Here is a 13,024-nt window from a genome sequence, read left to right on the forward strand (position 1 = left end):
ACTTTGGGGGGAAATTGTGGGCTTTTCCTGGAATTTGAAAACAACATCAGTTTAGTTTTGTCCGCATTAAGGACTAGTTTTAGTTGCAGAAGTGTGTGCTGCACAACATTAAAAGCTTTCTGCAACGAAGCAACAGCAGCAGCTGAGCATGAGCCAAAGGAGTAAATTATTGTGTCATCAGCATAAAAATGCATATTGGCGTCCAACACGCTTTGTCCCAGATCATTAATGTACATAATGAACAGGAGGGGTCCGAGCACAGAGCCCTGCGGCACCCCTTTGTGAACACTCAAGAATTCAGAACATAAACCATCATGTTTAATACATTGGGTCCTGTCACTCAAATAATTTGTGAACCACGAGACTACATCATCTGACAGACCAAGACTGATGAGCCTTTGCTTTAAAACTGTGTGGTCCACAGTGTCAAATGCCTTTGACAGATCAATAAAAAGTGCAGCACAGTATTGCTTTTTATCAAGAGCAACAAGTATATCATTAACCACTTTTGTAGCAGCAGTCATTGTGCTGTGCTTTTTCCTAAAGCCTGATTGCAAATTTGAGAGCAGTTCATTTGAGTAGAGAAACTCTTTAAGTTGATCACACACAAGAGATTCAAAAATTTTAGATAAGACACACAAGTTTGATATTGGTCTGTAGTTTGTTAAAACAGCTGGGTCACCTCCTTTTAAGAGAGGAACCACAAAAGCTGACTTCCATACTGCAGGGATTACTTTGTTTTCAATTGATCGATTAAAAAGTACTGTAAGAGGCATTGCAATAAAATCAGCAGCCATTTTCAAAAAGTAAGGCTCTATCAAATCTGGTCCTGGAGGTTTTCGGTGATTCAGAATTTTGAGAGCCTTATGAACTTGCTGTATAATCGAGCTAGCGAGAGATAGCCAGCTAGCTAAATAGCTAGCCAGCTAGCTAGCCAGCCAGCCAGATTAGCCAGCTAGCTAAATAGTAGTGTTGTTCCGATACCGTTTTTTGGCCGCTAATACCGGTTCCGATACCCAGCTTTGCCGTATTGGCCGATGCCGATACTGTACCGATACTGATGTTTTGTTTTTTGTTTTGTTTTTGGGGGGGTTTTTAACATGAAAAAGCTGTCCTGCCGTTGTTTCAGAGCATTCAAAGGCCAAAATGAATATCTTGGCTCAGCATGCAGTGAACATGTCACACATCAGTGAATGTCGTGCACGAGCAAGACACAAGATGCTGCATCCAAAGTCCTATATTAGCGTTGGAAATAATGGTATTGGCATGTTACTTGTTAGTACTCACCGATGCCGATACCACTGTTTTAATGCAGTATCGGGGCCAGTGCCGATACCAGTATCGGTATCAGAACAACACTACGAAATACCTAGCCAGTTGGCCAGCCAGATTAGCCAGCTAGCTAAATAGCTAGCCAGTTAGCCAGTCAGATTAGCTAGCTATCTAAATAGCATCTTAACTAATTCTCACTTCTTTGCAGATGCATTTGACCGCGAGTACAAGCTGGCCTACGACCGCCTCACCCCCAGTCAGGTCAAACTGACACACAACTGTGACCGCCCCCCTGGAGCGGGGGTCATGGAGTGCAGGAAGACTTTTGGGGAGCCCAGTTTGTGAATCAGACACCACAAAAAAACACACACATTTGTGTGTTTTTGGACTTCAGACTCAGGACCAGCTCACCTGAGCTCTTTTTAAGCACAATGGGAATATGACTTAAATGCAAAAGCAACTGCCATGATGACATCTCTTCACTGTCGAGCGCTGGGACGTGCGGAGCAGTGAGTCTTGAGTACATATTGAGGACATTCCACTGTATTTTAACTATAGCTGTTTGTACAGTTATTACACTTTTTTATGATGTTGTGTTTTAAAAGTATGTAATATAATGCATATTCTCACATTGACTTTGTGGTCCTAGCGACCCGTGTTGAAACTGTTTCAAAGCACTTTGACAAGATGAGCTCTGCATTTGGCCCAGAAGCCAAAGATGTGATAGATTTGACTGGACCACGGAACAAAATGTAATGTTGATGTTTTTATGTCTAACACATACAGCTTTACCAAAAGCAAAATACATTCCTACGGATCCTCACCATGTACACACTTTAATACCTGAAGACACTAAACTACATGGTAATGGTGGTCAAAAAATAAATATAAAAAAAAACATTTTAAGTCAAGAAGGGAGCACTAAATTCATTTATATGCACAATGTTTATTCGTGTATTTTTTTTCTACAATGTACCAAAAGTACCCAGACGGGAAATTCTAATATGATTCATATCGTTTTCAAAGCAATACCCTTTTTTAAAGTGAGATTTGTTGTACAAGGTTGTGTTGTCTGGGACCACCAAGGATACATTCCCTCAGTAAAGTACAATCAATATATGTGATAACTGGAAAACAAATTAATATTTCAGTTGGATTAATTACAGCGTTTGTCGATATTGTCACATTAAATGGAGAAATACGTGTACAGAATTTGATGTATTTTCTGTATTTCATTTCATAAAATAAATGACATGCTTCATTTTAAAAAGTGAAGAAAAAGCAGGTTTTCTTGCACATAGCAGTTTTTTTTGTGTGTGCAAGGTTTAAGGTTTGAACGAGCAGCTGTGCCCTGCCCTGACCCTGCATCACTTCCTCAAGTCACTGTGTCCCTTTAGAAACTGACAAAGCAACTTCTCTTTGTACTGTGATGCCCTTTGACTTTCATGCTGTGTCCTTGCTTGGAATCAAATAAGCGTGTACATTTGCATTCTCTTCACTTTCTCGATAAGAAAAGTCACCACTTGATGTTGTGTCAAGGTTTGTTATTCACCATTTGTAAGGTGGACACTAATTTATATGAAGCTACAATCAAAAGAAGTGGATCTGTTATTTGTGTTCATTTTGTAATAAAAACACAAGCATTTTTGAATATCTGTTAAAATTGCTGATTTGCATTTTTTGTATTTTAAACAAAAGCAAAATGGTCTGCAATTACCAAAAAAAAACATGAATATAAAGGGCCATCTGAAATAACTAAAAAATTATTTACTCAAAACTGAAACACTCTCAAACCCACTACAATAATGGAAAATTATTTGCTCGCACGCTCATTTTAAAAATGATTCACGCTCATGCTATACTGAAATGATGTCACAACCCTTCGCTCCCAGTTGTTTTACTGGATTTTACCTAATTTTGCAAGGCCCACAGAGTACTGTGCTATAAAAACATGGAACCTACCATAAGAAAGATTCGAGTCTCTTCTATCATAATGGGGGGGAGTACATTTGTATCGGTTTACGTTTAGTAGCAATTAGTATTAGAATATAGCTAAGTATAATCAATATTCACATTCCTGTTAAAAACACTGACAAAAAGAGCTTATTGCAACATGGTCCTTGGCTGAGCTCTTATACTCTGCTGCCACCTGCTGGCCGTTTTTTATAACTACCACCATTGCTTTAAGCCACCTCTTCATTTCAGTTTGGTAGTACCTCTAATTCTTAATTGTGTCCCTGATGGCCACTCACAGTCACATTCAGTTGAAAACAGAAGTCTTTTCAGTTTTACATGAAAAGGCTTTCTGTTATACCGGAAATCCTCCCGCCCATCATACTGAACCACTGCCTGACGAGTGGCAACTATTGTAGAAAGTACTATAAGTTGCTTTTCTTCTGTTTGATTATAATGAGAACTGAAGTAAAAAGTCTCAATGTAGTATGCAAATGAGGACTTCCAGACAACGTAGGCAGGACTGCAAATGCAGCACAGCTCCAATAGCATCCAATGTTCAGTAATACATGCAGCATACTTAGGACGCGTGAGCGCTGAGGTCCCAAATAGATGTCCACCTGGCGTGACCTCACATGACCTTCAGATGGAGACGGGACAGACGATGATGCGGTCCTCCAGCATGACGCTGAGCACCAGGAAGATGAAGTAGAGCAGGAACATGGTGAAGCCCAGAGCCTTGTTCATCTTCCACTTGCACGACGCGATGGAGATGATGACGAAGAGGAGCATGAGGAAGAGCAGCACGATGGCGCAGAAGAGCCCGTTGCTGCTGACGGCCACGGGAACCAAACCGTGGATGAACGAGTACATCAGCCACGGCAGCGGCAGACTTTCGGCACACAGCAAGAGAAATATGCACAGGATCACATTCAAAAACAAAAAAAGAAGAAGAGCCGAAAAACTTACTAAAAACTTACCCCACGGTGATGTCAAAGATATTACTGCCCACCGAGCTGGACACGGCCATGTCGCCAAGTCCTTTACGGGCCACGATGACGCTGGTGATGAGGTCAGGGATGGACGTCCCGGCAGCCAGGATCGTCAGGCCCATAATCTCCTCAGAGATTCCGATGGTCTCGCCCACCTGTACGGATAAACCAAATTTCAGATACAAGAATTGTATTGGTTACAAAAAAAAAAAAAAAAAAAAAAAAAAAAAGTAGAAATAAGAATAGAAAACAACAACAACCAAAAAAAAAATCAGCACTTTGGGTGTTTGGGGGGCACTTCTGGGACACTTCCTGTTGAATTTGGTGCACATCCTGTTGATTTTGGGCCAATTTCAGGTCACTTCCTGTTCAGATAGGAGAACTTCCTGTTGATTGTAATTCACTGTGGGGTCACTTCCTGTTAAATTTGGGGTATTTCCCATTGATTTTGGGCCACCTGGGTCACTCCCTGTTGATTTTCTGGCACTTACCGTGTCACTTCCTGCTGATTTTCTACTTCCTGTTGATTTTGGGCCAATTTCAGGTCACTTACTGTTCAGATCGAAGAACTTCCTGTTGGTTGCTGATTGTTGATTCGGGGTCACTTCCTGTTAGATTTGCGGTATTTCCCATTTATTTTGGGGCACTTCCGGGGCACTTCCTGTTGATTTTGGCCCAATTTCAGGTCACTTCCTGTTCATATCAGAGAACTTTCTGTTGATTGTGATTCATTTCAGGGTCACTTCCTGTTAAATTTGGGGTATTTCCCATTGATTTTGGGCCAATTCTGGGTCACTCCCTGTTAATTTTCGGGCACTTTCCATGTTACTTCGTGCTGATTTTAGGGCACTTCCTGTTGATTTTGGGCCAATTTCAGGTCACTTCCTGTTCAGATCAGCAAACTTCCTGATGACTGTGATACACTTCAGGGTCACTTCCTGTTAAATTTAGAGTATTTCAATCCCATTGATTTTAGGGCACTTCCTGTTGATTTTGGGGCAAATCCGGGTCACTTCCTGTTCAATTTGGGAGCACTTCTGTGTCACTTCCTGTTGATTTTGGGGCAAATCAGGGTCATTTCCTGTTCAATTTGGGGGCACTTCTGGGTCACTTAATGGGACTCAAGAAAGACTTAGGTATTATATACTATTAGGTTAAGTATTGTATAATAGAACAGGTTCACCAGTGATTCTACACTGCTGCATTATCAAGGTCAAAAACAATTTATTTTGGTTGTGATTGGTTTTTTTTTGTTTTTGTTTTTCTAGCAACTTTGATGATCCCAATCTGAAAATATGTCTTGTAAACCGGGCAGTGTGGTGGTCCTAGTGGCTAGCATGTGTTCCTGTCAGTTCTGAGGTCTGGGTTTGATCTCGAATCACAGCTCCAGACTTCCTGTAAAAATATCAGTTGTCCTGACCTGATGTGCCCACCACACCATGAGGTAAGAGAAGATGGCGATCCACAGAATGGAGCCCAGGAAGGTGACCACGAAAAATTTCCTCGAGTTCTGTCAGAAAAGGACAATTCACATTTTATGTACCTATAGTTTTTGTGATCAATCCTGTGACAATCTTTGAATACCGTTACCTGTTTGCGGACGTCAGGGACGGTGAGCCAGAGGGGGAAGATGATTGGCAGCAGGAAGAGGTAAGTGACTTGCTTCCGTGGCGTGTCGGGCCACTCCAAAGACAGAGGCTCCTCCTCCTTCTCCTCATCTTCGCTGTCATCTTCATCGCTGTCATCTTCATCGCTGTCATCTTCATCACTGTCCTCCTCACCGCTGCTTGACTCGTCGGACCCGTCCCCCTCGGAGGCCTGGTCCTCCTGCAGTGTTGCAAGAAGAAGACGTATACTTGACCCAAGTATGAAGTACGGAGCGTGCTGCATGCTGCATGGTCACCTTACGTAGAAAGGTATCAAAGATTGACTTCTGGGCTTTTTGACATGCTTGGTGGAGAGTACCTTCTCATCTTCGGGAGGCTCCTTCTTTTCAGCTCGGTCCTCTTTGGTCTGCTCCTGCCCACTGTCTCCATCTAATAAAGCAATCACGTTTGTGAGAGGTTGCAAATCATCATACTGAAATATTATATTTAGGGGTGTCAGGTGATTACATTTTTTAATCGGAATTAATCGCATGACTTCAATAGTTTACTCATAATTAATTGCAAATGTTATATCTGTACTAAATGTACAATAAAATGTACAATAAAAAGGTTTTCCTACTCGTTATCATAAAAGTGGAAAAAATGTTAAACTAATAGAAATATGCCTGCATCTTTTAGTCATTGATACAGTCATTTCATAACGATTCATAAAATTTACTTAAAATTAAAAAGATGTACTGTACTGTAAAAAAAACGAGTGATTTGTGTTGAGGTAATTTTTCTGCCACGAGATGGCATAATTGTACTTGTAAGACGTTGGTGACAGCTTAGTGCATTTTTCTTTTAATATTAACTTAAGAGCTATAATTCTGCACATTTTTTAAAATTTCAAAATACAGAAATATATGCATTATAATAAAATGTATTACTCTAAATTTTGACATGGAGGTGTCTTCTGCATTGCGACTGGAATTCCCCCAGTACAGGCTTTCCAAGTAAGGAAATTAATTGCGCGCTAAAAAAAAATTAGTGGTGTTAAAGGAACTTTAAATCAACGCACTAATTTTGACAATCTGATTTAATTATATTATATTATATTAGTCAAGTACATTTTAAAATAATTAATTGCGCAATATTTTGTGATTAATCGCAATTAACCGCATTTTCTACGACCACATTCTACCAAGCTTGTGAGAGCTATTTAGTTGCGTAAAATCTTCGAATTTACGTAAATTATCAAATAGAAAGAATATTTACATTCAAAGACTGTTATATTTGATTTTTGTTATCCTTGAATATAACGCTTTTCCTGTAAAATATTGAAGAAACAGAGCTTTTTTATTTGATCAAATATTTTCACGTTCTAAGGTATCAAAATTTCAGTTGTATACAACAATAATAAATTCCATTGTAAAATGAACAACTATGTGCCATAGATAACAGTTATCGTTACAAAGACATCATTTGGTGGCATGACCTTCACGTTTGTGTGTTACCTTCTTCGCGCTTCGCTGCAATTTCACCTTCAGCCTTTCTTCTCACTACATTATTCAGACTCTCGGCCTTGTCCTTGAATTTGCCTGCAAGCATTCACATCAGCACAAATAAAACAACTGCGTGCGGTGACTGGATAAGCAGACAGCAAAGGGAGTCTGTTTTTAGTGAAATAAGAATAGACATAGTTGTGCAAAAAAATCTTGAAGCCTTTAAGACATTTGCAAACCTAATGTCTTTCTTTCAAAATTTCCTTACAATAAAAAAAAGACCGTTAAGACTATTTAGAGAACATTTAAGACTGTTTAGAGAATGTTTAAGAAAGGCTGCAACCTTGAATTGACCTTGAGGTGAAATCAACATTCACTAGTGTCACAGTCGTTTATTTTACGTTCCTCTATTTGAAAGGCCAAAATACTGATCATGATGACAGTTGATGTGGGCTGTAGGGGGCGCTCACCTTCTCCCAAAGGGTCTAACGTGTGTATCATGAGTTGGAAAATGGTGTTCCTCATGGTGCTGTTGTGCAAAGACGCTGAGCTTCCACCGCGTTGAAGTGATGGCCTCAACTGGGGAGGGGCAAATGATACTAACAATGTCAAAATGAAATGCAGGCAAAATTCAGCAGCAGCAGCTGCGGGAGGTTTGTTGTTGCCATGGCAACGCCATGCAAATGAACAGGACGGAGGTCAATTATTAAATATGTGGAGAGAAATGACTGAAACTGGTCAAAAATGCTGCTTTCATTTTTACCTTTAACCGATTCCTGTCATCCGGAGGAGGAGGCGTGTTGTCTTGACCGTCCCCATTGGCCTTGGTCTGTGTGCACATTATTAATTTAAAAAAAAAAAAAAAATGTCATTCAGCTGATGCTTTTGTCTCATTGTAGCTTTTTGTTTTGCACATGGAGATCTCTAAGCAGATTGAATCCATGTATGTGCATCTATGTTCTGTCACATAAGCTTGTCGACAAGTGGGTAAACACACACTATGTTGACGCCACTCTGCGCAGCTCTGCATACCCTCGAGGGATTATGTGGCTGCCACGGCTCAGCTTCGCTTTCAGCCCTTTCAAAGTGTCACTTCGTTCGTTCTTTTGACACATTCATAAACGTGTCAGTAAACCTGTCAGGATTGTGAGTGTGATCCTTTTAAGGAATAAAACTCAATGATGACAAAATCACAGCTCGGTGATTGGATTATAGCGAGGAAGTGGGTGGGCAAAAGTTTTGGGACTGTATACCAAAAGAATCTGAAAATATGAGAGAAACTATGGAGGGGTTTGTAGTTTTTGATTCTTAACAAAAATTCCCCAAAATAACTGTTCGACCTACTTTCTTCTTTACGGCCATAGGATGATACAGAAATAAATGCTTCTAAAAATAAACCCAGGCCACTCATACATGACATTCATTGAAGAATATAAAAACAAAGGATTAAACATTTTTACTGTAGTTAATGTTAGTTGTAGTTAGCTTTATAAACATAAAATGTAGTTACAGTTATCTTTAATTTTCTTTTTTCACTAACAAAAATCTTCTTCTATTTTAGTTTGAGCTATTTCATTAATTTTCACTAATTATGATAATCCTAATTCATAGTTCATCTGGGACAGGCTCCAGGCCAACTATGACCCTAATAAGGAAAATGGAGGATTTTCAAATTCTGATACTGCTCTATAAATACCTGAACTGTTTGAGTCTGAATATATTGTGCAAATGCTAATTCAATATAAAGCCAGTAGTGCTCTGAGATCTGCAGGCTCAGGTCAATTAGTGGTGTCTAGGGTTTCAAAGCAAACATGGTGAAGTGCCATTCGGTTGTTATGCTGCATACAAAGTACAAATGCTTTTAAATCCATTAAAAAAAAAAAGATGCTTTCGCCCATTTCATTGATTAAGGTCTGAAGAATTCTTTAAATCAATTTATCTTTATGTTCTTTTAGTCCTTTTTTAATGTATTTATTTGCTTCTAAATGTCTTTTAATATTTTTGTTGCAAATGTGCTTAAATGTTGTCATTATTCGTTGATTTAGTAATTTTAATAAGATACTTTTGCCTTCAGTTGTGTTTATAACTGCTTTTAGATGTGCTTTTGCTTGTGTGACCGACATTGAGTTGAGATGTGTCCCAAAACATCCGTTATTGTAAGTAATAAGCACTGCCTTGCAAGAATTTAACTTTTTTGCTCCCAAAAACGTATAAATACGTTCTATTTTAAATGTTTTAAGTGTCCCTAAGACGTATTTATACATTTTTTTGTTTTGTTTTTTATGCTAGAGCATACAGAAGGCTTTGGTGCAGCCTTTCAACTGCAGAGAAAGGTTGAAGCATTGGTAGTGATTACAAAAACGGCCAGCAGGTGGCTGCAGAGTATAAGAGATCAACCAGGGCCATGTTGAAAAACAGCTCAATTACTCACAATTCTAAATAGATTTGTGAATAATAATGAAACTTAAGATATATTCTAATGCTAATTGCTGCAAAACGGAAACGGATAGAAATGTGCTTTTTTCTGATGAACGAAGAGACTTTAATCTTTCTTTTGGTATTCATGTATTTATAGCAATAGAACATAATATTCTGTGGGGCTCAGTCAAAATCCAGCAAAACAGTGAAGGGGATTGCTTCTGTGAAAATGGCTGGGAGTGAATGAGTTAAGTATATCACTTCCATGAATGTGCCCTCCCCTTCAAAAATGGAAAGTTAAAGTAAAGAGTTACATCAAATGTGCTTCTTACCACTTCTAGCTCCTCGCCAGTAATAATCCGGACGATGCTCTTGTGTTTGTAAAGCTGCGTCTTGAACACGTGTTCGATTTGGCCGTTAAACTTCATGAAGATGACATATAAGGTGTAGCTGGCCACCAGCATCATACTCTCCCACCACATGATGACATTGTCCAGGAAGAAGACGATGAGCAGGACGAGGTCCAGGATGTAGAAGGAAACATCTCTGAAGAGAGGCCACCAGGTGAGATGGAGAACCTCCCGGGAGAACAACGCGCACATCCCGATCACGAAGAGGATGTTGAAAACCGCCGAACCCACGATGGTCCCGATCCCAACGTTGCTGTGGGCTATGAAGACCCCGATCAAGGAGGTGAAAAGTTCCGGGGCAGACCCTCCGGCCGCCATGAACGTCGCTCCCGCCACATCGTCGGATATTTCTAATTTGTCTATGATGACCCCCAGCGCGGGGACAAAGAACTCGTCGCACACGATAGCAAGTGACACAAACATGTACATCATGCCGGAGATGTGCAAGGCCACCCAGCCTCGGCGACGCTCCTCCACTGAAAATATATCTTCGGGGTACTCGCCCTTCATGTGAGGAGCTTCAGCTGGAGAAGATGGAGTAGGTGCCTCCCCTTTGGGATGAGGCGGGACATATATGCAATGTACAGTAGTCCGGTTGGTGGTCGCAGGCGGAGGTCGAGTGGTAGCGCTATCATCTACGCTGGAGTTGGCCGGGGTCGTCTGTGTCGTCTGGTTTCTTGGCTTCTGCCGACTCTCGGCCGTGACATCCTCCACCCATCCGGCTGAGCCCTCGGTGAAAGCGTCTCCGATCTGAGGAGATGGCAACCCAGCCTCATGGCGTCCGCCGTTGATGGTTGTTAGCTGGTACACGATGCAGATGAAGACCCCGGCTAGGAGGAATAAGACTCGCCTCAAGCGAAGTCGCTTCCTTCTCAGGCAATACATAATTCCCAAGTGTGTCGTAGGGTGGATTTCCATGCATTAAGGGCCAGTGGGACAGTCCAGCGTTCTCCCCAAATGACTGGGGCTGACAGGATCCCGTGCTTTCTTGGCGTGTTTCATTTCACATAATTTGACCACCTAAAGTGCAAAAAATAGACTATTATGAGCTTTAGAATTGTTCTTCTGATGAACTAATTACCTTTATCGAGTCTCACCAATATGCTCAAAATGTATGTAATTGTAAAAAACATTCGTAGCGCCTCCTGAAAAGTTAGCAAACAACACAACATCAGTTTCAAAAGCCTGAAGGACCCATATGCCTCAAACTGTAGTGTACAGGAAGTCGGCCATTTTAATTTGTTGCAACCATTTTGGCCACTTAATTCAAGGTTCACACTTTTCCCATTTTTAGATTCAGGAATTTGCCTAAACAAGCCTCGATCAGAAGCAGGCTTCAAAGTTTGAGGATTTGCCATGAAAAGATGAGCCGCAATGGCCCAATTTTAGTTTTAATTGGTAATATTATGATCTACACTGCTTACCAGAAGAACTCAATGAACAAGAATTGTTTTGAGCTAAAACTTAAAACTTAGCAGCCTAAAACTTGGTATTTTTATAATTATGACAACAATGACTTTTAATTCAAGATGCAAACGTACCAAAAATTCTGCTGGGTCCGAGAATGAAGAAATGTCTGATAATCATCAGACTGAAGTTCATCTGGTTGAGCGGCACACAGACGCTCCGACAAGCTAGCCAACAGTTTATGTAGGACGCACGACACGTCTTCACAATGGATTAGCATAATAGCTAATACCTGCAGGCTTTAAGAGGATTAGCATCGTATTGTCTCACTCTCACTTCATCACGGTCCACCTCACTAATAAAATATCAATTTTCGTGCCAAATACTTCCTGGCATTTAAACAAAACCCTCCAGCAAGTTAATTAGTTAAATCGATTTGTATGATTTGTCAAAACGGCAGAATAATGATCGGTCTTCGTGTCAGTGTATTTCCATTTTTGGCACTGAAATTGACCACAAGAGTCACTACAAACGGTTAGGATAATGGTGAATGAAAAGTATTCAAAAGGCATTCTTCATTTTGACCACAAGAAGGCGCCAAAGATAAAGAGGTCACTAAAAGTGTGATCAAGAAGAGAAATGTGAACATATATTTTGGAATGATTCGATTAGTTTCCAGATGTTTGAAATTTCCACTATATTGATGACAGGCTTGCTAATACATGTTGATTGTAATAATTTCAAGCAAAGTCAACTTATACAGGGCACAGTAGAAAGCGATACTGCAGCATCACACTGAGCACCACAAAGCTGACGTAGAGCAGCAGCATGATGAAACCCAGCACCTTGTCAAGTTTCCATTTACAGGAAACGATGGAGATGATGAAGAAGAGGAGCACGAGGAAGAGCAGCGTAATGGCACAGAGGAGCCCGTCGCTGTTGACGGCCACGGGAACCAAACCGTGGATGAGCGAGTGCAGGAGCCATGGCAGCGGCAGACTTTTTCAAAGATGGATGACAAGAAATGTGTCAATAATCCACCACCAGTGAATTAAACTGAGATAACGGCGGAGCCTCACCATATGGTGATGTTAAAGATGTTGCTGCCCACTAAACTGGACACAGCCATGTCGCAAAGGCCTTTACGAGCCACGATCACACTGGTGATGATGTCTGGTATGGACGTCCCGGCAGCCAGGACAGTCAGGCCCATAATTGCAGCTGGGATGCTGAAGGCCTCACCGACCTGTGAGGACAAACAGGATTCAGAATGGGGTCTGTATTTGCAATTTATCAGTATTGTTGACATATTTGCTATACCCGATGGGCCCACCACACCATGAGGTAGGAGAAGACTGAAATCCATAGAATGGAGCCCAGGAGCGTGACTGCAAAGTATTTTCTGGAATTCTGAAGGATTTAAAAGATAACAAAAACATTTTTGTGATGACTGGACGCAGCCATAAAAACTTTTGATTCAC

At 40.7% G+C, this 13,024-nt stretch overlaps 2 protein-coding genes across 6 annotated transcripts in view; one reads left to right on the forward strand and one right to left on the reverse strand.

Moving 5' to 3' along the window:
* Positions 1-2,556, forward strand: part of dennd4a (DENN/MADD domain containing 4A) — a 29,208-nt gene extending 26,652 nt beyond the window's left edge. For both annotated transcript variants that reach the window (XM_077516770.1, XM_077516771.1), the window contains one exon: positions 1,481-2,556. In XM_077516770.1, coding sequence (XP_077372896.1) covers positions 1,481-1,617 — 137 coding nt within the window. In that variant the 3' untranslated portion in view covers positions 1,618-2,556. The remainder of the gene's footprint in view (positions 1-1,480) is intronic.
* slc24a1 (solute carrier family 24 member 1) lies at positions 2,199-12,605 on the reverse strand. Of its 4 annotated transcripts, none has more exons than XM_077516773.1 (10): positions 12,389-12,605; positions 10,059-11,156; positions 8,072-8,137; positions 7,779-7,887; positions 7,321-7,404; positions 6,126-6,253; positions 5,808-6,044; positions 5,638-5,727; positions 4,206-4,372; positions 2,199-4,117 (listed from the first exon to the last, which is right to left on the reverse strand). In XM_077516773.1, the coding sequence occupies exons 2-10, from the start codon at positions 11,052-11,054 to the stop codon at positions 3,868-3,870; spliced, it is 2,127 nt and encodes a 708-aa protein (XP_077372899.1). In that variant the 5' UTR covers positions 11,055-11,156; positions 12,389-12,605; the 3' UTR covers positions 2,199-3,867. The 4 variants fall into 4 exon arrangements, with proteins under 4 accessions (XP_077372899.1, XP_077372898.1, XP_077372902.1 ...); XM_077516772.1 differs by lacking the exon at positions 12,389-12,605 and adding an exon at positions 11,678-12,345; XM_077516776.1 differs by lacking the exon at positions 12,389-12,605 and adding an exon at positions 11,678-12,343 and having other exon boundaries at positions 6,183-6,253.
* Between the last annotated feature and the right edge of the window lie 419 nt (positions 12,606-13,024).

The sequence above is a fragment of the Festucalex cinctus genome, chromosome 3 (genome assembly GCF_051991245.1).
Source record: "Festucalex cinctus isolate MCC-2025b chromosome 3, RoL_Fcin_1.0, whole genome shotgun sequence".
Classification (NCBI taxonomy): domain Eukaryota; kingdom Metazoa; phylum Chordata; class Actinopteri; order Syngnathiformes; family Syngnathidae; genus Festucalex; species Festucalex cinctus.

Excerpts from the sequence above, each read along its gene's own strand:
- slc24a1 (XM_077516773.1), bottom strand. The coding sequence starts at position 11,054 with ATGGAAATCCACCCTACGACACACTTGGGAATTATGTATTGCCTGAGA. Across the intron at positions 6,045-6,125 it reads AATCTTTGATACCTTTCTAC|GAGGACCAGGCCTCCGAGGG; the intron begins GTAAGGTGACCA and ends GCAACACTGCAG. Across the intron at positions 4,118-4,205 it reads ATCTTTGACATCACCGTGGG|TCTGCCGCTGCCGTGGCTGA; the intron begins GTAAGTTTTTAG and ends GTGTGCCGAAAG.